At 37.1% G+C, this 26,173-nt stretch overlaps 4 protein-coding genes, 1 long non-coding RNA gene and 1 pseudogene across 8 annotated transcripts; 4 read left to right on the plus strand and 2 right to left on the minus strand.

Moving 5' to 3' along the window:
* Positions 1-560: 560 nt before the first annotated feature.
* On the plus strand, positions 561-1,364 carry LOC119979970. The gene is made up of 2 exons (XR_005463779.1): positions 561-633; positions 1,050-1,364. It is a non-coding gene; the product is annotated as an uncharacterized LOC119979970 (long non-coding RNA).
* Positions 1,365-5,389: 4,025 nt separating this feature from the next.
* On the plus strand, positions 5,390-12,898 carry LOC120016911 (oxysterol-binding protein-related protein 2A-like). 4 transcript variants are annotated; one of them, XM_038869886.1, is made up of 11 exons: positions 5,393-5,598; positions 5,705-6,203; positions 7,567-7,923; positions 9,142-9,238; positions 9,406-9,827; positions 9,947-10,102; positions 10,993-11,160; positions 11,263-11,397; positions 11,551-11,781; positions 11,889-12,008; positions 12,484-12,898. In XM_038869886.1, exons 2-11 carry the CDS (start codon positions 5,787-5,789, stop codon positions 12,661-12,663), a joined length of 2,283 nt encoding a protein of 760 aa, XP_038725814.1. In that variant the 5' UTR covers positions 5,393-5,598; positions 5,705-5,786; the 3' UTR covers positions 12,664-12,898. The 4 variants fall into 4 exon arrangements, with proteins under 4 accessions (XP_038725816.1, XP_038725814.1, XP_038725815.1 ...); XM_038869887.1 differs by having other exon boundaries at positions 5,394-5,598; positions 11,895-12,008; positions 12,484-12,897; XM_038869888.1 differs by lacking the exon at positions 12,484-12,898 and having other exon boundaries at positions 5,390-5,598; positions 11,859-11,991.
* An 89-nt stretch (positions 12,899-12,987) lies between these two features.
* LOC120016912 lies at positions 12,988-14,028 on the plus strand (annotated as a pseudogene).
* A 2,302-nt stretch (positions 14,029-16,330) lies between these two features.
* On the minus strand, positions 16,331-16,922 carry LOC119979951 (14 kDa proline-rich protein DC2.15-like). Its single transcript, XM_038822571.1, has one exon. The coding sequence runs from the start codon at positions 16,884-16,886 to the stop codon at positions 16,479-16,481; it is 408 nt and encodes a 135-aa protein (XP_038678499.1). The 5' UTR covers positions 16,887-16,922; the 3' UTR covers positions 16,331-16,478.
* A 1,392-nt stretch (positions 16,923-18,314) lies between these two features.
* Positions 18,315-21,255, plus strand: LOC120017249 (NADH dehydrogenase [ubiquinone] 1 beta subcomplex subunit 8, mitochondrial). Its single transcript, XM_038870412.1, has 4 exons — positions 18,315-18,496; positions 18,608-18,697; positions 18,816-18,911; positions 20,934-21,255. The coding sequence occupies exons 1-4, from the start codon at positions 18,359-18,361 to the stop codon at positions 20,988-20,990; spliced, it is 381 nt and encodes a 126-aa protein (XP_038726340.1). The 5' UTR covers positions 18,315-18,358; the 3' UTR covers positions 20,991-21,255.
* Positions 21,256-21,782: 527 nt separating this feature from the next.
* Positions 21,783-26,064, minus strand: LOC120017250 (autophagy-related protein 8f-like). Its single transcript, XM_038870413.1, has 6 exons — positions 25,949-26,064; positions 25,565-25,605; positions 25,404-25,459; positions 23,047-23,099; positions 22,148-22,266; positions 21,783-22,033 (listed from the first exon to the last, which is right to left on the minus strand). The coding sequence occupies exons 2-6, from the start codon at positions 25,599-25,601 to the stop codon at positions 21,930-21,932; spliced, it is 369 nt and encodes a 122-aa protein (XP_038726341.1). The 5' UTR covers positions 25,602-25,605; positions 25,949-26,064; the 3' UTR covers positions 21,783-21,929.
* Between the last annotated feature and the right edge of the window lie 109 nt (positions 26,065-26,173).

Below are 26,173 nucleotides of genomic sequence, written 5' to 3' on the forward strand. Positions count from 1 at the left end.
CTAAACTAAGAACTCACACAAAGAAGCTACTTTGAGTTATCTTGTGAAGAAATTTTAGTCTCATAGTACAAAATCTATGTGAAGTCTGAGGTGGTCCTGATTGGTTTTGAGTTAGGACTGACACCAGATCTTGCAGCATGTGAAAATGTTGAACCATTCATCATCTTCTATCTACCAGACTAAATAATTACTACATTTGCTAAAAGCCTGAGGTGAAAATTAAAGGGGTGGTATGGATAACTCTGACCTCCATAGAATACAATCACTGTAACTTAGTAGGACCACTTTGGATAGCAAATGCATGCCTTGATTTTCTACCATTGTATTTGCACGAGTTTGGAGCGATGGAGACATTTCATCATTTGAAGTTTTGTCCACTTGCTTGAGCAGAGTTGATGATGAATGTATTTATTTCTTGTGTTTATGGCTCCGTAAGAGAGCTAGATGAATGGTTTAATGATCTTGAGTAGGCCATGCATGCATGCATGCATTGGTTAAAGATTATACATTGAATTGAAATAGTGATAGTAGAAGCTGATTTTCTTTTTGCTGATTTATACAGGTTAAGATGAAAGAAGGAACCCATCATTCATACAAACAGCTGAATATGTTATCAGACTTCATTAAGAACAGGTAATTTCTAGGGATTTCTACTTTCACCATAAATAATTGAGTCAATAGGGACAGTGAATTCTGAGCTTTCAGTTGGTTTCTGTCATATTCAGAGAGAGAAATTTGAATGCCTACAATCAATCAGAAAATGTTGACCGTAGACTTTTTAACTTAATTGGCTCATGACAACTGGACTAGCTAGAAGATTTGACTGTGCCTGTGAAAGTGAAAATTCATTTAATTGAAGGAGCTTTTGTCACCATCTCGAACAACGTGGATGAATGAATAAATTCCTTCAATGTTTTAACCTTGATCAGATACTTTTGCTTGTGGAGTGAAATGACTCATTTTTAGCTCCTTTGACTTGAGACATGATTGCCTAGTTGTAATAATAATACAATTAGCTTACACTTTTCTTGTTTAAAACTTTTGAATAGTGGGTTAGTGCTTCTTGAACGGATCAGGGCTCTGCAACTGTCGGATTGTACAATTATCATATAATGGTTGAGAGGTATGTAATATCACATAATATTTTTTTTTCTTCGTTTTCTCTCTGAATTTCCCTCCTTTTACGCTTTAGGGGTATTTTTTTTTCCTCTCTTTAAGTTTTTGCCCCCTAATAAGACACTAATTTAGTCAAGGATGTAATAATTCAATCGCATGCATGCTGAGATTTCATTTAGTCAATGCAATCATAGGATTTGAGAAGATACAAATAATGATGGATCAAATCCAGACTTTTTTTCGCCTTTTCATATGAATCACATTCCATATAATACCACTTGACAACTATTTCTCACAGAGAAAATAAAGCCACCCTCAAATGATTCGAGGAAGATGGGACATCATGCTTCTAAGACTTGAAAGAAGAAACAAAACCCTAATCATATATACTTGCTTGATCACTATTGCACCAAAAGTAAAATTATTTTTCTTGCTTTTGAAGAATTTCTAACTCAAATTTCTTCCTTGCTTGCTTTCAGAACTTGTATATGACCAATTCTGGGTAGTACCTTTTACATCCCCTATGCCATGTGTACGTATTTATAAGTGAAGTTTGGATTGCACTCCACATACCATTACCATATATATATATATATACACCACAAAACATGAATGAAAAACCTAGCTGGATCCGTAAATCTTGTTGGAAGCTGCAAAAATAAAGGAAACACTGTGGCCAGTACTTGAGATTTGCATCATACGTATGGGCAGGCACATGGTTGTGCTGGTTGATATGATATATATGATAGAGTATTTGGTAAGGGGGGGTGGGGGGGTTGAGTGGTGCATGAGGGGCCTGTCTCTTTGTGTTGGTGCTTGAATGAATTGTTTCCTTTCTCAACTGGAATAATAAGTTTGAAATTGATCCCATCTCACACGTGAGACACTCTCTTTGGGGGTCATTAATGTTTAGTACCTAAGGAACAAGATTTGATTGCTTTGTTACGTTATTTGCTTTTTCTTTGACATAAGGCCTTCCACATGCTAACACACCAAAAACTTTATCAACTTATGAAGAAATTTTGTACATTGTCATGATCAAGGGAAATTCCAATTTCCATCATTCATTTCACAAATCATAAAAGCTCCCCTTGTTTAGGCGTCTTCATCAAACCAACGACTTTCTATCTTTAAGGAATGCGTCAAAACTTAAAATTTCAAATCGATTTGACATTACTCAATAGAGTGATTTAAGATTGGAACTCAACTCTTCTCACGTTAAAGATGTGTTTTCTAGGTCTAAGACATGTCGATAGCCTGTGAAGAACAAATCTATGCTGGCTTGTGGCCCAGAACGGACAATATCTTCAATGTGTTTAGGCTGAGAATTTCAACATGGTTTCATAACAAAGTATCTGTTCAATTAAACATGCATCTATCTATCTACTTATTGGGTCTGACATAATCTAGCACACAAGTGCGGGGGAGTGTCAAGACTAAAATTTTACTCCGATCTTGTATAACTCAATCAAATGGTTTATAAGTAAAATCCAGGTTCTCTCATATTGAAGATACATTTTCTAGGTCTTAGAATCAAATGATCACGCCCTATAAATAACAAATTTGTGCAAGCCCGTGCCCCATAATTGATAGTATCTTCAATTTATTTGGATTGAAAATTTTAACAGAATGATAACAAATACTATTTGTGATATATTTTGCGGTTGTAAAGTGACCCTTCCTACATTTCCCATTTGCGTATAAAATAGAAAACTTAAACCTTTTATATATATATATATAGTGGACTAGAAATATTATAATTTTGGGTGTTTATGCAGACAATTGGTTACAACTTAGAAGATACACACAAATAATTTTGGTCTCACAAATACCTGACATTATTTTTCGGGGTCACCGACTCTGAAATTAAAATCAATTCCAATTTCAATTCCAGCTGTAAGTAGTTGTAGGGTTCTTCTCAAAAAAGAAAAAAGAAAAAAGGTTGTAGGGTTGGATTCTCTGTTCCTTGGCTTACAGACAGACCCTACATCCCCTCACATTTATTTTCTCTTGAACCAATTAATTAATTACATCTAGTGATGAAATAAGATTTTAAAATACTATATCTATTGTCTTCTTGTTGGAAATGAGACATTCCTTGTTTTTTTTCCCTTCTATTGAAGAAACAAGGTTTCAAATTGACCACTGGCGGTGGCAATGCCATGGTGTGTTTTGTGATGCCAAAACACAAATGAATCTATGATGATAGTATAATACAAAATTGGTCAACTACCTTCATAACCGGTTATCTCTTTGAAAGAATTCCGTTCGAAATTGGGAATTAGACTATAAACTAACGCTATTATTTTTAAGTGGTTTCGTTGAGTCTCAATCCAATTAAATTTTCAGACGAACTAACACGTACCTAGTCTAGTCTGATCCGAATGACAGAACTGCTGGATTTTTCTGGGTTTGAAAAAAAAGTGTAAATTTTGGTAAAAAACTCCCAGTTCATGATTTCTATCCGTTCAATCATCACCATGACGTCAAAACACTAGCATGGATTACAATGAATGGAAGGCCTGGACAGATATTAAGATGTTGCTTGCAAAGCAATTAGTTACATTGCATGTCAAACTTTTTATGATTTTGAGTAAAAAAACAGTCATTAATGATAATCATTCTTGGAGTTAATGAAGCATCAAAAGCATACATATATTTCAATTTACTTTTTACATCATCAATCGTGGATTTTAAAGGACAATCAACTGGTACGTGAAACAGCGAGCCACAGGCAGAATGCACTGCATAATTATCCACACCTGTCAGAAATATATATATTACTTCTGCCGGACCACCCTTCTCTCCTCCCTTCCCCCCCTAGTCTCCTCTGGTCCCCGGCCTCTGCTGCAGTGCTGCGGCCTTTTCACTTCTACTTTCAGTCAAAGAAAACTCAGTCAAATTTTTTTTTGTAACACCAACACAAAACAGTACGTACTACCTGAGCCTCAGATACAGATACTGCCTTTGTCATATCATTTTCACATTGTAAATACACATTCAACTGGGCCGTAGTCGGGGGTTTTTCCGGTAGCATTCCCAATTATTTTTTATCAGATTTGTAAGTTTGGTTAGATAGTGGTTGTGATCTCACTCTTCATCGCTTTGGTTTGTTTTCTTTTGACTTTTAAGCCTTTACCTGGAAAAAAAATAATAAATACACATTCAACTGCTACATACCCTTCCCCACCCAAAAAAAAAATCAATCAATCTTGTTTGAAAAAGTTCGAATGTGATACGAAAATGCTAACCATCTCAGTGTTTTTTTGTCTCAATTGACGCACTCACATGATTCATATGGAGTCATGAACTTCACGAGAAATCGCATGTGTCTATATTAATAGTTGGAGTAATTTTGAGAAAGATAGTAAAATTGTCAAAAATGATATGATGTTTATTCCAAATTTTGAAATTTGAAATAAGGTGTGAAATTTTGATGCTTATCCACAATTATTACTCCTATCTTGTAATAATTGAGAGTAATGAAGCAATTTCGTCTCAACCTCATATAAAGCCATGCCTAAAGATTTGTTAGTGAAAGGACCTATATTTAGCAATTATGGCATGATCGATCGAGCTTCTGGAAATTCAACTAGAAACAGAAATGGAGGTGTGATTAATCATTGTACACTTTGTACAAGCCCCCACCTCACAGAGGGCAGCAACTAGCAAGCACGGGCGTCTCAAGCAATTGGTAACCATTCATCAATGTAAATATTAGTTGTCAACTATTGTTTTATCGGTGGTTCAAGATATGAAAGATAAGATTTGGAGAAATTTTAAGGATTTTTTTTTTCAATCAAGTAATCATAGGCTTTCGTTCGTGTAAATTTTTTACGATAAATTTGGTTAAAGTTTCAAACAAAATATGTATTATTAGATTCGTTATATTAAATACTATACACTTTTTCTCTAGACAAAATATGTATTATTAGATTAGTGACTTTATTCAGTCCACAATCTGGCCAGCAAAGATGTTACTTTCAGGATCAGGTAATTAAATCACATTAATAAACATTAAATTAACGGAAAATGTAGATTAGACAAACTAATTAGTTCACGTAAAAGTTACCAAATTTTACTGAGAAAAAGAAAATCTTTCAAAATGTGATTGACAGATAATAAATATTAAATAAATAAATAATTCATGATTACGATGCATTTGCTTATATCAATATCACACGCCTGCCTCCCTTTCTCTTCTCTTCAAACTCGCCAAAGATATTCAACATCGCGATATTTCGCGATACATATAGCATACCCTCCTTCAGGACCTTCCCTCTTCCCTCTGTCGAGCAACAACTGCAGGAGCTTTACAAATTCAAAACTCTGGTTATAAGGTTACTCAATTGCCCTTCTGTTACCCTCTTAATTACCTGAAATACCTAAGCACAGAAATCTATCTGCTTATTTATATCTCTTCGAGTTTCTCTCTCTTCCTGAATCTCTCTCAGTTTCAGAGCTCAGGTCTTCCTCCACAGAGTACGTACTTCTCTTCTCTCTGTGGACAATATTCAATCTCTAATGGATATACTAGAGGTGTTCGTTTTGTTGTATATGTAAATGTGATTTTTTTGTTTTGGTGCAGAAATACAGCGGTATTCGATCGATGGAGGAGTGTGCATGAGTGAGAATTGATAGAGAGTTAATTTTGTAATCATAGATTGAAAATGCGAGTCAAGGAACTGCACCCGCTGTGCTGCATCTCACTGGAGAGTACCGTCACTGAAGACCAGTCGCCGATGATCTCCTTGACGAGGACGAGGAGTCTGCCGGTAGGTTCCTTGTCTGTTTCGGGAGGATCTGATGGCAATGCGGTTCGGCCGTCGTCGGGATCTGACGCTACCGTGGCTGGAGTCCTCTATAAGTGGACCAATTACGGTAAGGGATGGAGATCCAGATGGTTCTTAGTGCGGAACGGTGTACTTTCTTATTCTAAGATTCGACGGCCGGAGAACCTGAATCTGCTAGCTCCGAAGGATGACATTAGGTTGATCGGAGATATCTCGAACAATCGCCTAGCGAGAATTGACGGCAACGGTTGTAGACGGAAGCCGCCAAAGAGTGTTGGCATTGTTCATTTGAAGGTATTATGATTGCTGTGAATTTGATTGATTCGTAACCAGCAGAAGAAATTTACATAATGTACGATCTTATCGAGGGTTAGTATCTCCAAATAGGAAGTGCGTTCGTGCTATTTTGGAGCTGTCACTGAAGAGGTTTCTGTTAGGGCAAAATTTCGATTCAAAAAAATCCTTAACCAAAGTTTTTTTTTTTGTCAATTCTATAATTTTTTGGGGGACTGAAAAGGACTTTGATATATGAGCAAATTTTTAGTCTCCTTTATCTTCCTTGAACCACAACTTTCTGGCATTGCCAGTTTGCCACCTAAAAGTGCCGTTTCTCTCTCATCATTTCTCTTGTAATCTCAATTTCGTCTTTCCCTTTAAACTCAGGTTTTCACAGTCCCACTGGTTGTTAGCGTAGGTTGGGTCACATCAACAGCCAGCGGGTGCTGAGAGGTGTGGTCGTCGTGGGGTCACAATTGGGTAGATGGATTTCTAGCTCTCACACGATCTCTTTACTTCTAAAATAGTCGGCATCCTCTCCAATCAAATACAACCTCGTCAGCCCACTTTTGGTTCTCTTTACTGGGAAAGTTTTGTAGTTTGGTTTAGATGTCAATTTATCTTTCTAAATAATCATTCTGAAATTTAGCTGTTAAGTGAGAAGCGGTGAAGTTTTTTTTTTTTTTTTGAGGAAAAGAGAAAATTGTCATAGTGTGGTGATCGAACGGCAGAGACGGAGTCCTGTGAAAATATCAAAGTGCGTTTTCCTTTCTTGATTGTATATTGACTTACTGCGGTGGATTGGGATTGGCTTAAAGTGGGTAGCTTTTCGTTTTTAAGCACGAACAAACAAAAGTAAATACTGTGGGGTCCTGAGACTTGTTGAGGGAAGTTTCATCTTCATTCTGACGATTTTATCAAAAACGGAAAACCTTTGAGCATAGAATCTCTCGAGTATTTAAGCATATTCTTTAAATATTACTGGCTTCCAGATCTGGATCGTCTTGTTCCTGCTCAACCTGCCCTGTGTAGTGTAGGTAGGAGTAATTTGGACGGTATTGTGTTAATAACCGTTGATATTTCGGTTTCGACTCTCTGATTTCATGTTTTCATTGCCAGGTAATTGTGGTGTCATTAGGATCTTACTTTCTTTTTTTTCCTTTTAAGTAGCAAAAGGGCATGAATTTTTTTGCGAACCAAAATTTGAAACTACTGTCTGCCATTTAGAGAGTGAATTCGATAATGTTAACATCAGGAGATTGGCTAGGGTTCACAAAATCGCTATCTATGGCTAGGGTTCAATAAATTAATGTTGAACAACGCAATAGACTGATAGTCTACAGGTATTGCAGTATTAATACAGTTGTCGTCATTCTTGTAGATAGCTTCATTTCGTGAGAGCAAATCAGACGATCGACGATTCTACATATTCACAGCTACGAAGACCCTTCATCTAAGAACTGATTCAACAAGAGATCGGGAGGCTTGGATACAAGCTCTTGCTTCCACTAGGAGCCTCATTCCATTGAGGTCGTTAAATAATCTATCCTTTGTACCAAAGGACTTGTCTATATCTACACAAAGACTTAAAAAGCGCTTACTTGAAGAGGGAATCGATGACAACCTCGTGAAGGATTTGGAGCAGATCATGCTGTCTGAGTTCTCTGATATACAAGGGCATCTTAGTATTCTCTGTGAAGAACGGTCCAATTTGGTAGACACAATAAGGCAACTAGAGGTGAGTTAAATAATTGGCATGCTTTGTGAAATTAAATTTATTTTCATCTGTAGTTATTGATTAGACAGAGTTTTATTGCTCATATTCTTAAAGTATAGATTGGCGTAGTGTGTGGACATTATACTTGATTGTTTTCATAACTGTATGGGTAATTATATAAGGAGCTCAACTTAGTAAAATCTTAAAATCTCTACTAAAAATATCTTTTTATATTTTCCTTGTTGTTTTGTTATTAATCCTTGTTCACTCAGGTCAAGTCTATTCTTTGATATTCTATAAGTCGGATCTATCTATATTTCATGTTATTCATTATTTAGCAGTAATTCACTAGTTGTCTGAATGTATTAAGTCTTAACTTTATTGCTCTTCCTGCGTGCTCAAATTGTAAGCATTAGTTTTTACTTTTTAGTGGGGTTATTGGTAGTAAATTCATTATACATCTTACACAGAAAGGCCAACGGGAAGGAATTTCAATGTTTTATAAACATAAGAACTACTTCACTGATTAGAAGCACACAACTCTGTCATGTTTTATTAGCTCTGGTGGTAGTTGGCCTTAGAATGTTTGCTAGATACGGATGAATAGGGAATGCTTTACAAGTTCTTGTTCTCATCTTATTTTTCACTATGTTGTCCTTGAAATTTTGAAATTTCAAAAGTTCAACAGCATTCTTATATATATATCAATTTTTATTCACCTTTAAGACAGTCAAGCTGCTTATTGTACGGCATCTTGAAATTCGAATCAGGAGGCTGATAGTTTGACAGTGAGACTTCACTTCTCTATCCAATAACTTGATTTCTCTAAGTTGGAATGTTGTCTTCTTTTGTATGCCATATTGTGTACCGTCCTTGACAAACCTCTTGGTTGTTATTTCAATCTCCTTGAAGGGGGAAAAAGAAAACCCATTGAACGAAATCATAAGTCTTAGCTTTTATCATGGTCATATGATTATGGCACAAGTAGATTCTCTTCCAAGCCTTCTGGGCATTTTATTTTTCCGCTGTTAAATCCTGCTATGAAAATGTGCTTCCAAGCTTTTTCTATAGTGAGCTATCTATGTTTTTTTCTTATTGACACCTGGCTTTCTAGAATGTGGTTTCCTGCTCTATATATGCACTATACCTGCCATCATACTGTGAATTACATGCGGTGCCCTGCTGAAATATAAGACTTCTCCTATATTTTGCGTAAATAATGCACTTTTTGCAAAGCAGGCAACAAATATTGAAACTGAAACCTCTGGGATACAAGATTGCGAATATCAATTGACAAAGCATGAATTTTCTGCTCTAGGGCATGGAAAGTATAGTGGTATGTACTTGCAGAAGTATCACTCTGGCACTATTTGGAATACATGCTATTTTCTTTCATAATTAATACTATTTATTTTTTTTTCCGCTCTGTGTAGATACATAGGATTTATTCTGTAGCTTCTCCCCCATGTACTCATTCCATGACATTTTTTATTTTTATCTCAGAATGTAGTACAACTGAATCATCTGATGAAATTGAGAAACAAGAGCTTGAGGCTTCAGACGAAGATGAAGTCTCCTTCTATGACACAAAAGATTATTTTACTGAACCCACTAATAGTTCTAGTTCCTTAGCGAGATTCAAAGAAGCTGAATGTCATTTTGGTGATGTGGAGGAGATGCATTCAGTGAAGATAGTAAATAATTACGATTGTTCGCACATGGAAAGGCGGAAAAAGTTTCCTGATCCTGCTGAGAAAGAGAAAGGGGTTAGTCTTTGGTCTTTGATAAAAGACAACGTGGGAAAGGATCTGACACGAGTTTGTCTCCCTGTTTACTTTAATGAGCCGATATCATCCCTCCAGAAATGCTTTGAGGACTTGGAGTACTCGTATCTTTTGGACCGAGCATATGAGTTTGGAAAAACAGTATGTTTGATGCATAAAGACTCTTTATCTTAGTCGTGTTGCCTTTGTGTGTTTGTGTCATGTTTTGTACCAGGATCAACTAATTTTCATTGCTATGTGGCTTTTTTTGGTATGGACAGGGGGACAGTCTCATGAGAATATTAAATGTTGCTGCTTTCGCAGTTTCTGGATATGCTTCCTCTGAAGGTCGGCATTGTAAACCCTTCAATCCTTTGCTTGGGGAAACTTATGAAGCGTACTATCCTGAGAAAGGAGTTCGCTTCTTCTCTGAGAAGGTAAGCATTTAAGAATATAATATTACAGATTCATAAAACAAATGGTGAAAGGCTTCAGCAGCACTGAACTTTGAGTTGATACAGTTTATAATTTAGCAGCGATTGACACAAGATTTTTATATTTCAACCATGGCAAAACAATGCTTCCTGTACTATTTAAGAATTTCGATTAGATGAAGTGGAAAAGGATTGAGAAGAAAATGAGTTGGATTCGAGTTCATCATCAAGTAATCTTTAATCTTGGAGTAGCAAAAGATGATTGTATTCCATTAGGTTCTTTGCTCATTAACTCCTTGAACTATACAATGTTCCGAGAGAAAAAAAGAAGAAGTGAGAATACAAAGGTTTGAATTCTGAATTGAATTGTGGAGTAGTTTAAAGTTCCCTATAGAGAATACGATAAAAGGTTATACTGAAGAATTAGAGGAGAAGTATAGAAAACGTCGGAGTTGCTCTCGGCAGAACTGCCTCATATAAATCATAATTTTGTGAAGAAACAGCTAGACTCGTTTCTTGAATGGAGACTTATCATGACATTGTTTTCAGATATCAGTTAATAAGGGTAAGGCAATTTAATTTCATTATTAGATTCTATCTTTATCTTTCACATAATACGAATATCTGTGACGCAAAGAAAGAATAATCAGTAATTTGGAAGTTCAGAAAAGGACTTTGTTTCTTCTTTCAAATCTAAAAGAAAGGTTTGTATGTAATGGGATCTTTTGCGAGATTTGGTACTAGGCAAAGAGGGGATGGGTACTCCAATGCAGAATAATAATGCAGACTTTTAGTGATTTAACTTTGGTTAATTCCTGAAAACATCAATTATATTAGATTGCTACTTTTTGTTCTGGTACATTTATATTTCAATGATGTTTCAATCTGAACAGGTCTGTCATCACCCAACTCTTATTGCTTGTCACTGTGAAGGTAAAGGGTGGAAATTCTGGGGTGACAGCAATATCCGCACAAAATTTTGGGGCAGATCAATTCAGCTTGATCCCGTTGGAGTTTTGACTCTAGAGTTTGATGATGGTGAAATATTCCAGTGGAGCAAGGTCTGGTCTGCTGCTCTTTTATGCTTTTCGTGATATGATCTTATGGCTTCTTGTACTTAATGTGTTACAAATGATTGAAAACATATATATTTTTTCAATCAGGTTACAACAAATATCTATATTTTGGGTAAAATATATTGTGATCACCATGGGATGATGCACATACGTGGCAATGGCCAATATTCATGCACACTCAAGTTTAAAGAGCAGTCTATTCTTGATCGGAAACCTTACCAGGTTGGTTGTCAAATTTCTGTACTAGATTGATCAACGTACATCTTTTGCAGTTCACACTTCAGTACTCCACACACCCTGTGCCACGTGTTGGCGCACCTAAGTTAATCTGAGTAAACAATCTAACAGATAACTTATTCCCCTTGCATCATATAGGTTAATGGGTACGTTGAAGATGTAATGGGGAAAAAAGTTGCCACATTGTTTGGAAAATGGAATGACGGCATGTATTACAGTAAAGGTGATGGGACTGCCAAGCCAAAAAATTTCAATCCCTCATGTGGCGCCTCCTTGCTGTGGAAAAGTACTAAACCACCTCCTAATCTCACCCGATACAACTTAACATCATTTGCAATCACTTTAAATGAACTGACACCAGGACTGCAGGTAGAGATGATATACTGAATCTAATTTTACATATGCATGTTCTGTTCGCTCTTGTGCATTTCTAATTTTTTTAATGGTTTTTTCTGATCCTGGGTATTTGATAACGGATTAAGGAGAAGCTCCCACCCACGGATTCCAGGCTTAGACCAGACCAGCGGCATCTGGAAAACGGGGAATATGAGAAGGCAAATGCAGAGAAGCAACGGTTGGAGATGAGGCAGAGGATTGTAAGTTTCACCCTTTTATGTTCTTGTGCCTTCTTTTTTTTTTTTGATAGAAAGGAATTCAATTAAGAAAAGAGAGAATACAGCCTAGCTGACAATGGGGACATGTTGTCGAGGCTGAAAATCTAATTACATAGCAACCAATTTAAACTGAAAGATAAACGGAATTGTAGTTGGAAAATCCACTAAATAGAGCAAAATTGTGAGAGAGTAAATATGAGCTGGTTAGCGAGGTTTGGTAATGATTATTGAACTGAGAATTGATCGCCAGAAAAGGATTTGCGGATAGTGTAAAATGAGGGCTGATTGCGAGTGTGACATCTATGTATAACCTCCTTACTGTTTAAAGTAGGGACGTATAACAAAGACTAGAGGAAGACGACTTGATCATCAACAGAAGTGTATTGAGGGAGATTTGATTGTTTGTGCAATTTTTTTTTCCCTTATGATCATCTTATGCTTCTCATTCTATATGCAGTCAAGGAAATTACAAGAAAATGGGTGGAGGCCGAGATGGTTCCAGAGAGAAGGTGAGACAGGAGCATTCCGCTATGTTGGGGGATACTGGGAATCCCGAGAGGAGGGAATTTGGGATGGATGTCCAGATATATTTGGTGAATTAACTGAAGTCCATGCAGAATCTGGTAAAGGATCTTAGTTTTCGATTCAGGTGCCGGATGCGTACTCCCTCTGAAACTACCTTGGCAACCTTAGATTCCCAGTTTCACATCATGATGCAGCTTCCATTGTTCCTAGAGAGGCAGCGAAAAGAATTTGCCATGGCTTTCCCATTGTTCTAAATGAAAGGTGAATCTTAAGTTTGCATAGATAATAATTAATAATTATTTTTTCTTGGTAGGAATAAATAGAAAAGAAAATTTGTTACTAGCAACAACTTTACACGCGTGTTGTGTAATAACTGATGAATCACACAGAGAAGGAATCTCTCACGCTTCGCAAAATAGAACAGCAAGTTTTCAATTGCAACATATGGCAGCTCAGCAATGTCTGGGAGGTAGTGGGCCGGGAGGTTGCTCGGTGTTAATGGGCCAACCACTCGGTCCGTGGGTTTAGTACGGACAAAGCACGTGTCGTGAAGGTAAATTAATTCTTCACTAAGCAAAAAGAGAGAAAAAAAGACAAAATGAAGCAAGAAAACAAATAGATGACACAGAATCAAATTTGTGAAACTCTAGCAGTGATGATCCACGAAACTTCACGGATTCAACTCTATCATAATAGAGTCACGGATGAGCATATATATATATACAAAAAACCCTACCAAAAACAACCCAAGAAGAAAACACCTGTTGGGTAAACCCGGAAATCAACATGGGTTCATCAAAGGTTACTGCCATGTTCTTCATCTACATGTTTTTGATGCTAATTTCATTGCCACCTATTTATGCTTGTGGTTCTTACACTCAACCACGTACACCCACCACCACCCTTCGTCCCACCCGAAACCACCACACCACACCCTCCTCCAGTGACAATACCACCTCCTTCTACAACCTACCCCCACCTTTCACTCCAGGCCCTCCTTCCGGAGGTGGTGGCGGTGGAGGAGGAGGAAGTGTACCAGGGCTTCCTCCACCTACTAGTCCAAGTCCAATTGATCGATGCACTAAAGCTTGGAGCTTGTGTTGATTTGCTTGGAGGGTTGGTGCATATAATTGGGATTGGAGATCCAGTTAAGAATGTTTGTTGTCCAGTGATTCAAGGGTTGCTTGAGCTTGAAGCAGCTATTTGCCTTTGCACTGCTTTGAGGATTAAGTTGCTTAATTAACCTTAATATATTCATTCCTCTTGCGCTTCAAGTCTTGATTACTTGTGAAAAGAATCCTCCTAATTTTGTATGCCTTCCTCTTTGCATAATCCATATGTGTGCTTCATTGATGTGTTAGTTTAAGTAGAGACTGCTAAGTTAATTTGATGGTGTGTTAGGGTTTTGCTAAGTTAATTATTGTACATGTTGTATACTCGTTTATTTCGGTGGCATATAATGAAGAATCAAATTTAATGTTAAGGGTTCATTTTTAAAGTTACATGTGCGATCGATTTTTCATCATCTTATCCTTCGAGCCTTTATCTTAAAAGTTTGGGGTCAATTACGTGAGTTTATGATAAAATCAACGAGAATCTATCACGTGTATTCATTTGTCATTTATTTCTATTTAGAATCATAATTTCATAATCTTCTATCTATTGAATCTATATTTAGTCGTACTACTTCAAACCATGTCTTATTAGATTTTCCTCCTCACTTACTACGAGAAAATTATAGTCATGCAAGGTTATGGGTATACAATGAGTTCAAGAAATGGAACATATAATTTACTAGAAAAGATGAAAGAGGCACATGCTAGTGACTCTAAGAAGGTTCCAGAAGATCCAAATATTTAACAATTCATTGACTGTCAAATTATGTTCTAATATGCAATAATTAAATATGATTCTCCTCACATATATGCACAAACATTCCAAGGTAACAGAAATTCTTCCATTTTTAATTCTTTTTGGAATCTCAACAATTCGTTAAAAGTGAGTAATTAATAAGACAGACATGCTACAAATTAAGATCAAATTTCTATTATCCCATGTAGTTGTTAGGGTTTTATCTTATATTTAATTTTGATTTTGTAAGTCTCTGGTGGGGAGTAATTCACTTCCTTTTTTCTGTTCTCTGCTAAGGCTTTGGGTATGTTAGGGCTTTGGATGATGTGGGTCTTTCTCCTTGGATGACTTAGAGCTCTCCTCTTGTGGGCCGATTGTTGTTCATTTTGGCTTTTTTCTTGAGGGGCATACCCTTGTATTTTGTATTGCATCTTTTAATTAATTAAACTAATCTCAATTTATCAAAAAAATAATAAAATCACATGTAGTTGTTGAAATTTTATGCATTATATACCAACTCATTGGGGCTAGTGGAATACAAAATATTGCAGGAACTAATTTGAGATTAATCAGGGTATGACAGAATTAGAGATCTAATAATTATTATATAATTATTTCCTTGCATAGATCATGACTTTGTTTGTGTTAGATGGCTCACGGGAGACTGGGAGAGTGATTAGCAGGGACCACCTAGTAAAAAATCTGGTAAATCTAAGTTAGATGGGAGATTAAGGGAAATTAGATTAATAATTAGTATAATAATACAATATAGATGCCACTTGCTTAAGCTGAAACTTGAAAATGACGAAATGAAACTTCTTTGTTTACCAAGTTCGCAGTCACGGACTGGATTACTGTTTCGAGGTAGTTATGCACCGTTGAAACTTGAAAATGACGAAATGAAATGATGGGGACTATTTGCACTACTGAATTAACTAAGTACACCCCAAAAACTCAAAAAAATCAATCTAATAACACCCCTAATGACCCTACCATTTTGAGCCCTAAAATCATACTGTTCTTCTTCCCTGGAGACCCAAGAAATTTTGACGGAGACAAATGGTCACCTTCGCGCCACCAAATCCACTCTCCGCTCTGTCTCAGCCCGTAGAATTTATAACTTTTGCATATATCTCTTGTGTGAGAGAGTGCAAATGGAAATTTGAAGTTCATAGGGGAGAATCTGAATGTGGAGTTCTGTTTACAACAAGGACTTCTCCTGAATTTTGAGGAAGAAGAACCACATTTACCCAGAACCAAGCTTAGAAGACAAAATACCGTTCCTTCAGATGCTTCAAAGTGTTGAACACCCACAATTTGTTCCTCTTAAAGAACCAAACTTTCAGACACTGTTGAGGCTCCAACACCTGAAGAAGCCATGGGAGATGAACACCTACATGCCTGCAATGGAAACCCCGATGCAAACACCTCATTCGTGCCGGCAGAGGAAAGCAAGAAAAGTAGGAACAGGTGGGGTGCTGATAGTGATTTTTCAGAAAACCTTAGAAAGGGGTGCAGTAATAAATTTTATATTTTCTATTGGGGTTTATTTAGAATGGGGTTTAGTTAGTCAAGTACGGGGTGCAAATAGTCCTCATCAATGAAAGTGATTAGTGATAAACTATCAAGAGTAAACTTTAACAACGGGTTGTTAGTTGAGATTGAGAACTTCACCAAGCTAACTCTTAGCAAAACAGGAGCTCGTGAGTTCAAGTTTCATGGATATGCGAATGTCATCCCGGGATTTACCAGCCAGTTGTCAGTGATTATAATATAATGCCTTGTCAAAATTTTCTCTCTTTAGAATTATTCTTTAATTTATTGATCGACATTGAAGGTTGCTCCAAAATGAAGACATATTAGGGTTAGCTACTATATTTTGAACAAAGCTTTAAAATAGTAAAACGAGGAATTTTTCACTAAGCAAATTAAAGAAAAGAGACTTATTATTGTCACTCTTACACTCAAATAAGAATAATAAAGAGGGGGAACTATAAGCAGTCACCCTTTACATCACATGAGTAATTTAGCAACAAACTTGAAATAAACACACAATTAATATATATGTATATATAATTAAGGGCACTGGAAGCCTTGTGGAACCTTCTTTCCACAGTAATTAACAAGCAAGCTCAATGAAAGTGGGATATTAAGGTTGATGCCCAAAACACTAGCTTTGATGGAAATGCAAAGGCAAACAGCTGCTTCAAGATCAACAAGGTTTCCGATAAGGCTGCAGCATGGAGTCTTTGGAGGTGTACCAATGGTGATGTTAAGCAATGGACCAAGAACATCAACACACACACCTAGCTTAAGTGCATCAATAGGGCATTTACCAGAGGAAGACAGCCCTGGGCTGGGCTTCAGTGTTCGCTTGGGCTTTGTGTTGGGGGAAGGACAAGTGCCACATGAGGCAACAAGGGTGAAAAAGAGAAGGTTGAATGCTAGAAAAAGAGCTAGTGATGCTGAGCACTTGGAAGCCATCTCTCTCTCAAACCGTAATTTGCTTGTTTGAAGAGTAGTAATGTTTGTGAGGATGGAGTCGTAATGGAGAGATGGGTGGGGTTTTATAGGGTTCAAGGAGGGTCAGTCGGTTGGGGCAGGTGCTAATATTAGACCCAAGTTAAAAAAAAAAAAAAATGCATGGGGTTCTTTGGGATCATAATTATCTGACAAACACGAAGACTTTTACAGTTATGATAGCGAATTCAAGTGGTTGATATCCTAACTGTTGAGTCGTACTTACATAATTTCATGTGCGTCAAGTGAGATATATAGGGCTTACGAATTTACTTGAATCTTGTGCATCTAATTCAGTAGTTGAGATAACTGAGATATCAATTATTGAGACTCGCAAATTCGTATGTTCCCGTGCATCTACGTAGCTAAGATCAACAGCTCTTGCGTCCACAGGATTGGATTGATTAATATGTTTACATTTAATATCTTATAAGGATTAAATTGATATTTTATGACAAGAATCTAAATCCGAGTAGTTATCACAACGATCAAATTAGTGATAAGAAGATCGAGAGTTCCATAATCTCTTGGCCATTTTGTATTGGATGTTATAGTTGTTAGAAGATTGGAGCGTCACGGGCAACCCTAAAACAGACCATGGGCTCCACCATTACTTTGTAATGCATTCTGCATAATTTCCATATATATATATAGAGAGCTTCTCAGGTGAGGGATCCCGCACTTTATTTAAAGTGCGGGATCCATCTAACACCATTCACTCGCGGGTCCCACGCGGGTCCCATCACATGTGGGGGTCACACTTACACATAATGAATGGTGTTAGATGGATCCCTCATTTTAAATAAAGTGAGGGATCCCTCATTTGAGAATTTTCATATATATATATATATATATATATATATGAAGAAAAAGGAGGTTAAGGAAGAGAAGAAGAGCAATTGTTGTTAAAGCCTTGGGCGATATCTTAGTATGTCAAAATCGTATGGACTCAGAAGACCCTTCTGGCCACGTGCTAGGTCATTATCGTTAGATGGAAAATTTCTGTGCACACAGGTCTAACGATTCAAGCTTAAGCCCGTATCATATGTCCAAAGGACAAATTTGTATGGTATCTTCTCTATTTAATTTTAAAAAAGTACCGTATATAATATACATATAACAAAGAGACCGGGAGGTAAATTAATTTTAGAGAAATATCAATTTATTAATACTGATTGGGGAACAATAGAACCAAAACGCTACAATATGAAAAGCATGAACCTTCTTGTTGCATTATAAACTTTTAGATTGGACCCATTCATGGGCTGGACCTGGGCTTGACAAATACATGTTTACAAGAATTCAGCTCCAAATCCAAAAAGGAGAATGTAAATTCAGCCCAGCCCATAATGCGGTGTACCATTTTCATTATCAGTCGCGTATTCATGATTCATCGGCATAGTATTCAACTATTCATTCCAGAGAAGAGATAAACGATGGCAGGTAGATTGAGCAACGCAGCGTCGCGGATCATGGGCGGTAACGGCGTCGTCGGCCGCTCAATTGCCTCCTCACTTCGCCTCCGCTCCGGCATGGGCCTTCCGGTCGGCAAACACATAGTCCCTGACAAGCCCGTAAGTCTATCATTTGACCCTCAAATTAAAATTAGTTTCTGCTTTTCCTGGATCCACTTGAAGCAATAACATCTGATCCCTAAAAACGATTCGCTTGTTTTGGATTTTCAGCTTCCGGTGAATGACGAGCTGGTTTGGGACAACGGGACCCCATTCCCCGAGCCTTGTATAGATCGCATTGCTGGTGATACGGTTGGAAAGGTATTAGTTCTATGAAATTTTTGAGATTCTTTCGAAATCAGAATATGGTCTTATTTTGAAGCAAATTCTTGGACGTCTAATTACGGTTTACGCTTTAATTTTTTCGGAAAAATTGCAGTACGAGGCGTTGGCTTGGTTGTGTGGAGGTCTAGGGTTCTTTGCCAGTTTGGGACTGTTAGCCGTGTGGAACGATAAAGCCTCAACGATACCATTTGTAAGTTCATATTCTAGTTTTTGTTCCCTTTCAATTTCATTTGTTTAAAATTTCGAACTATTGGTTTTGCTTGAGGTACTATTGTTTCAGTGAAGTAATTGATTTAAGAACATAGAATTTGGGGTGAAAAAATGTGATTACAGAGCTTGGCCGAGTCTAAAAAGTACTCTTGAATGGGATTAGTGTGTTGCTTTTGGAACAATTTATTTCCATGTGTTAATCAATTGAAAAATAAGCATTGATAGTGTTTAGCTCAAACAGTTACGTTTATGCTTTTGATTCGATCAAAAATATAAACTATGAATATTGAAGAAAGAAAGACCAAAGAAAGAGGCACTGGAAAAGAAGTTTCCCTGAAACATTTTAATTTTAACCCACAGAAGACGCATTAAGAACCTGAACCAGAAGTCATTAGGAACTTGACTACAGTGCAATTGCCTTCATATCTTTGTTATTTTGGATGGGAAATGTGTATTGTAGAATTAGATTGATTTTTTATCTTGACAATGCAGGTAATTGAATCTAAAATTTTCATAATCAAATGCCTATCATACTTATAAAAAGAAAGAAAGAAAGAAAGTAAAACCTACCTAGCCTGCTTTCATTATGCTGGGGTGGAATGCTGTACTGAATTGCTGGTTACAACTTATAACGAATCTGCAGTTTGTTCATCAACTGCTTTACGTAGCACTGGTGACAAACTAATCTGTCTAAGTTAAGGTGATCAACTATCCTTATAGCAATGCAAAAACCATGCACATAATCCTATAATAGATAAGCTTAAAGAATGGTTACTCTGATGGTCTCCAAATGCAAAGCTCCCATGGCAGAGAGGATATATTTCAGATGTCTAAAATTATTGTCTAATATAAGTAGAATGTCACATTCCTCCTCCTCTGAACTAAGGCTCCACTTGATTGCTTGAGAAAATATAGCGTTTGCTTTGAGAAATCAGAAATGAAATGTCACCAATATACTCTGAGACATTTTTGTTTTCTGAACAAGTCATGTTCTGTTTATTTTCATTATTATTAGCATGAGAGGGGAATTTGTGTCCTTATTATCGATAACGTCTGTGTTTTGATGCTTAACTAAAAAAATTGATCATGACGCAAAAGCTTTTTACTCAAATCACTTTGTTTGAAAGTAAAAAGGAAGCTGAAGCATTGATAAACAATTGTGATAAATTGCACACTAACCCTCTAACCAAATTTTGAAAGACTAATAGTACCCACAGGCGGAGGGTTTTGTATTGAATACACTGTGAAGGATCCCGCGGGAAAAAAGAATATACTGTGAAGGATATGAATGAGGCACTAGCACTTTTTACACAAATCTCTTTGTATGAGAGTGAAAATGTCGATGAAGCATTACTAACTATATGTGTGAAACTACCATCTTTTATATAGGCTGAGTGAGTCGGGTGATCTTATGAAACAAGCGCCAAAATTGTGGTACAACTTGCACACTACAATTTAACTGGAGCCTTGAAAATGCTGCCTACTTGCAAATGTACTGTCTTGATACTTGATTCTAACCCGACTCTCAAAATTTGACTTGTTACTTACCCCAATTAAAAGAAAAAAAGAGGGGTTGGGGAGCAGAAAGGTGGTGAGGGAGTCCTTCGTCAAAAGAGAAAGCATGACAACAAAAGGGCAATCAATAATATTTATGTAGAGTTGTCTTAACCTTTGTTAATGAAGCTCAATTGGTCATGATACTTATGTGGAGTCAAATAATAATCCTCCACCTGGGTGTGTGTGTTTTTTTTTTTGCGCATATGCTTTTTCGAAAGTGACACAGCTCATTGCAAAATCAATATGATAGGCCACACATTAGGGTGGCAAAACTTTGAGCCCTTCCAAAGCTTTCTAAATGTTGGTACTAAGGTTGTTTTATCCGACTCCCAGTCATTTTTCCCCTTAGTTTTTGAATATGAGTGCATGACTGGTTAATTATTGCTGTAGATCACATGGTGCTTAATCTTCTTGTTGATTTTATTTTGCTTATTTTGTTGACCAGACACCAAAAGTCTATCCTTATGACAACCTACGGGTGGAGCTTGGTGGAGAACCATAAGCAGCCCATGGTGCAAGTGATCACCCTTATCATTGTTTCATTTATAGCATCACTTTTGTTTGTCTCTGAACTTTTCGGGATATGGAATTGTCAAATAATGGGTACTGGCTTGACTGTTGCTGAAATTGCTGAATCCAAAATCTTGCAAGTTGCAACAGACTACCAGACGTGATTTTCTTGTAGTGCCTTGATGATGAAACATGTAATTAATGTTTTCACCTACTCGATGTCTTCCATCTGTATGGTCATTTTTGCATTCTACTGAGAATATGTTTTTTTAGCTGCATTCACTTTGCATAGGGTTATCCAGCATTGACTGGAATTTGCATAGCCCGCAACGTGGTGAGCTCCTCTCTATTAACTTCTTCGTTTGAATGACGTAAATTGAATATGATGCACAGAGCACTTGATTGAGATTTGAGAGTTTTTACTGGAAGAAGTGAGTTTACATTTTGACGATTGAGCGACTTGCATGTTGACTAATAGGATTTTTATTAAAGTATTTATGGAATTTAGAATGCGGGGGTGCGCTCCTCTTAAAAACTTCTTCGCCTGGGGAGAGCGTTTTGCAAGCGGAGGTATTATCTTAGAGAACAGAGACGTTCAAGTTCAACCTAGATCGGATCCGATGGTGGAGTAGTCAACGGAGGGGTGGATCTTGGTGTGAGAAGGTGGGGCAGCTTGAAGGCGGCGTGGGCTAGGTCTAGCCCAGACTCTGTAAGACGAACCACTCTTGTGCATTGGGTTTTAGAGTTGAAGAAGAAAGAGATTTAGGAGTTGTTTGGCGATGGGTTTTAGAGAGAAGCCATGAGTATTGATGTTATATATACTGAGAACAAAGAAAAGGAAAAGGTGCATGGCTAGACCGTTCACAATCCAAATCATATACTACAAATTAATTGAAACGAACAGGGCTAGGTTATGCCCCAATGTCAAGAGCTACTGTGAACTCTCATAACCAAACGTGTTCTCACCACTGTAAGTAACATAGAGAAAACCATCTTCATCTTTCTTCTCCTCATATATGGCGGACATGATTGCACCTGCAAGAGTTGAAAAGAAAACAATAATGTTATAGGATGGTGTCCACTTAGACATTCAGAAATCAGAATCCAAACATCTTTATCCAAAAAGTATTTAGACTGATATTTAGTTACCTGTAGGAGGGAGGACATTGTCCACAAATATAAAAATTGCCTTTTCTGCACTTAGTTTGATCCTTTTGCGGATAACATACACAAATTGTCCAACAGTCAGGTCAGCTGGTACAAGGTACCTGTGATGTTCAGATCCGGTCTATAAGAAGCTTCTCTCAATAGCAACAGCCATAACCATAGCACAAAAGAAAGAAAATCTTTAGCCATTCAAGTTTATTTTCTCATAAATTCATATAGCCAATCCTAATCCAAACTTTTGATATAAAGGCTCGGATGATGAATCACAGGTCACTTTATTGGAGTGAGAAGCAGCATGCATTGCAACGCAATAAATGTGCTCTTAATACAATTGATTTTCCAACTCTTATGACTATAAGAGGTTGAATTAAAGACCATTAGCTTTAGATGGGGAGCTTATCTCAATACCAACAATCATACCCACACAGTACAAAAGAAAATCTTTAGCCATTGCTCCCCAGTTTCCCCTGAAGAACATGTAGATGCCACATTTCTTAACATTATTAGGTCTTATCTACCCATCTTGAAAACCACAAGCAGGCAGACAGCCAATAACTACTTTCAAGATGGGACCAAACACAACAGCAGTTATAAACTCAAATACAGAAAACCAATAAGAAGAATAACATAGACATCAAGAGGGCCAGAGATCAATCAACATGGGAATGAAGTTCCAGGAACCAAGGTACTAGTTCTGCACAAAACAGAATCCGTAATTGCATATTGGTTCTCTAAGTGATTTAGCCAACAATCCTGATAAGACCTCTAAGACTTCTCACTCACTTAAACTAGTGTGAAATTAAGTAGAGAGATGAGTAAGAGAATGTAACAAAAGAATCTACAGCCATCAATAATCAAAGTTTGGACTGTCGCCTACTTACTTCTTTTTGTCAATGTTCAGTATGTCACTTCTCTCAGCTTTCTCCACAATCACCTAAAACAGCAAAGGATCAAAGTTGCAGACAAGTCAGCTTGGGTACCACAAAGGATCCAAAAGTTGGCCAAAGTCACTCAACTCAAGGCACAACAATGCAACGGCGACGGAATCAAACAAACATCCACAATTCAGTTCATGGCACTATCAATGCAACAACGACAGAATAAAACAAACATCCACAATTGATCTTACATATATTTTTCTAAGACAAGTGAGACATTTGGATTAGCTTCCTTCACCCAAAACTAAATATTTAAAAGAGGGAATCTATCAAATGTCAGACATTCAAAATGCAAATAGATATATGACCAGAGTACCATGGAAGTATATTATGCAGATTAGTTAAGCCTTATCTGTTTTTCAGTTTAGTTTGATAGTCTTTAAATAATCATAATCATCATCACCACGAGCCCTTCAACCTCTGACCCCAAAACCACTTTGTCATCCATCAGGGTACAGAGATGGCTTGTCGTTTATTTTTACAGTCACAGCGACAATACCCCATAACAGTGTTGTTAAAGGCGAAAGGCGCACAACCCTTCAAACGCTCGAGGCGCAAGGCGCACGCCCGAGCGAAGCTAGGCGCAATATTTTTTTAAAAAAGATAAATATATTATATTGGATAGATTGCAAACATACATGCAATTTCATTTAGTAGCAAAAATATCAAGAACCAAAGATGATGCGAAAATGGATGTCGATTTGTTCTTAATAATGGAACCAATCGACGGCTGTAAATTTCACAGAGCGCTTTGAAGCTGTAACAATCGAAGGAGCAGTTCAGTTGTACTACACATGAAAAATAATAAGAAAGAGCAGCAAGGAGAGATGAGACTAAGTAGAGGAGAGAGGAGAGACGACGCAGCAGAGACACGCGAGAGACAGCAAAGTCGATCTAGGTGGCAAAGATGTTTGACTACTAGTCTCTTTAAAATAACATCAAAAAATAGAAGTCTCTTTAAAATCCACCTAACCCTTTTGTCCTAGAACTAGAAGTCTCTTCAAAATAACATTAAAAAAACAGATCTTAGAAAATAGAAATCCACGTGGCCCATTTTCTCCTAGATCTAGAAGTCTCTTTAAAATAAAATTTTAAAAAATCTTTAAAAAAACCCACGTAAACCTCCCTTGTTCTCCTAAGCGCACGCCTGACTAGCCTTGCGCCTGGTCTGAGGCATGCGCCTAGGCCACGCCTGGCTGAAGCCAGGCGATTAAGGCTAGGCGAGGCCCTTAGGCTGCGCCTCGCCTCACCAGGCGCGCGCCCGGCCGCCTCGTGACAACACTGCCCCATAATAGGAATCCCATTTTTACATCAGCATCAAATGTTACAACACCCAATACATTTTCCTATAGACTTAATTCTTCCTAACAATTATTGTGAATAGCATCAAAGAAAAATTCAGATGATCATAGAATCCTGGCATAAGTCCAGTTGATCATAGAATTTCAGACTATTAAAACAAGCAAGGGAACTGTCAACCAAGGATTCTCTATTACAAAAACTTCTGTATTTTTTTCCTTCCAAATCAACCACATGATGCCCATGGGAATAAGTCACACATATGTAAACACACTGCAAAAGTTTTTATTATGTCAACTGATGGAATATCCAAATATAAGAAGTTGATCTCTTACTAATTGTGTTTTAGGGAGCAAGAGAGGAAAACAGTAGCATGAAAGGCCAAGTATGAAGGTTTTAAGCAATTATATTCCACAGATGATACCATAGGCACCATAAAAATCAAAACAAAGATCAATGAAAAGTTATTTAGAAAACAAGAAAATTATCCTTGTCCCTGGAGTATCTAGTTCATGCTTGTTTTTGTGTGTGTGCCAACAATCAATTTCAAAGGGACATGCATGTTAAGAACAAGAGTGCACAATCATATGTACAACCAAAAAGAAATAGCAGATTAAAAATTTGATCAATTAGGTTAAACTTCATGGCATTATCAAGTACCCATGCAAAAGTTTCAGTAACGTAAAGATTTGATAGAATACATGTTTTAAATTATTGATACCACACATACCTTTTAACCACAGATTCATTATATTGTAAATAAATCTATGCTTTTAAACCACCATGCTCCAAATTATGGCAACGAAAACACCATATAGACACAAGAAGCCAACCCATGAACCCAAAAAAACTGAAGGAAAGCTACACACATATACGAGACTACAACAAGCCTGCAAACTTCAAATTTTGACCCAATATTTCAATGCAACTCGCAGCTAATGAAGTCACATACAGGCTGTTATAACACCAATCAACAGTACACAAGCAAAATACATTCTCACCGGAATTCTATCTGGGTATTTCTCCCTAATTCTAGCAGCCTCTGCTCGCCTCTTCTCTGAAAAGACAATACACATAAAACTCAAAATGCATCGCAGATCAAATATATAGTTACAACTACGTACTATACTACTATGTTTGATACCAAAGCACCAGTACGTACCCAGATCATGCTCTTGTTTGAAGTAACTCTTCGCCATTATCCTAAAAAAGAAACATCCAAGATGAAGAAAAAAAACTACCCACCAACCAAAAAAATTGAAAATTTAATCTCATGAATAACTAAGAGGACTTCACAGTGTAGAACATAAAAATAAATTATAGATTCAATTTTAATAAACGAAGCCCTAAATCTCAAACCACAGCATCCTTAACTGATGATCAATTACCCAAAAAAAAAGCAGATAACCGTAGATTCCGTAATTTAACTCAAAGCGCACAGAGAGAAACTCATATCGATAATCGAAACTTTTTTATGTGGGTCCAAAAATAAATCCAAGAATCGCCGAGTATACAGTAAAATTGACAGAGAGATCGAAGCGCAAACCTTGTGAAGATGAATAAGAAAAGAAAACTTTTCAGATCAAGACTCCTGAAGCTCGCGCTTCCGTTGAGGATATTTATATAATTAGCTGGTATTTGAATTTATCTAGAGCCACAACTCAAAAGTCAAAACTAAGAAATCATCTGATGTATCTACTCGTACGATATGGGGCTCTATCTGACGGACTCAAATAAAAAATAAAAAAAATAGCCAATGGAAGATCTCCAT

Source organism: Tripterygium wilfordii, chromosome 15, assembly GCF_013401445.1.
Source record: "Tripterygium wilfordii isolate XIE 37 chromosome 15, ASM1340144v1, whole genome shotgun sequence".
Taxonomy (NCBI): Eukaryota; Viridiplantae; Streptophyta; class Magnoliopsida; order Celastrales; family Celastraceae; genus Tripterygium; species Tripterygium wilfordii.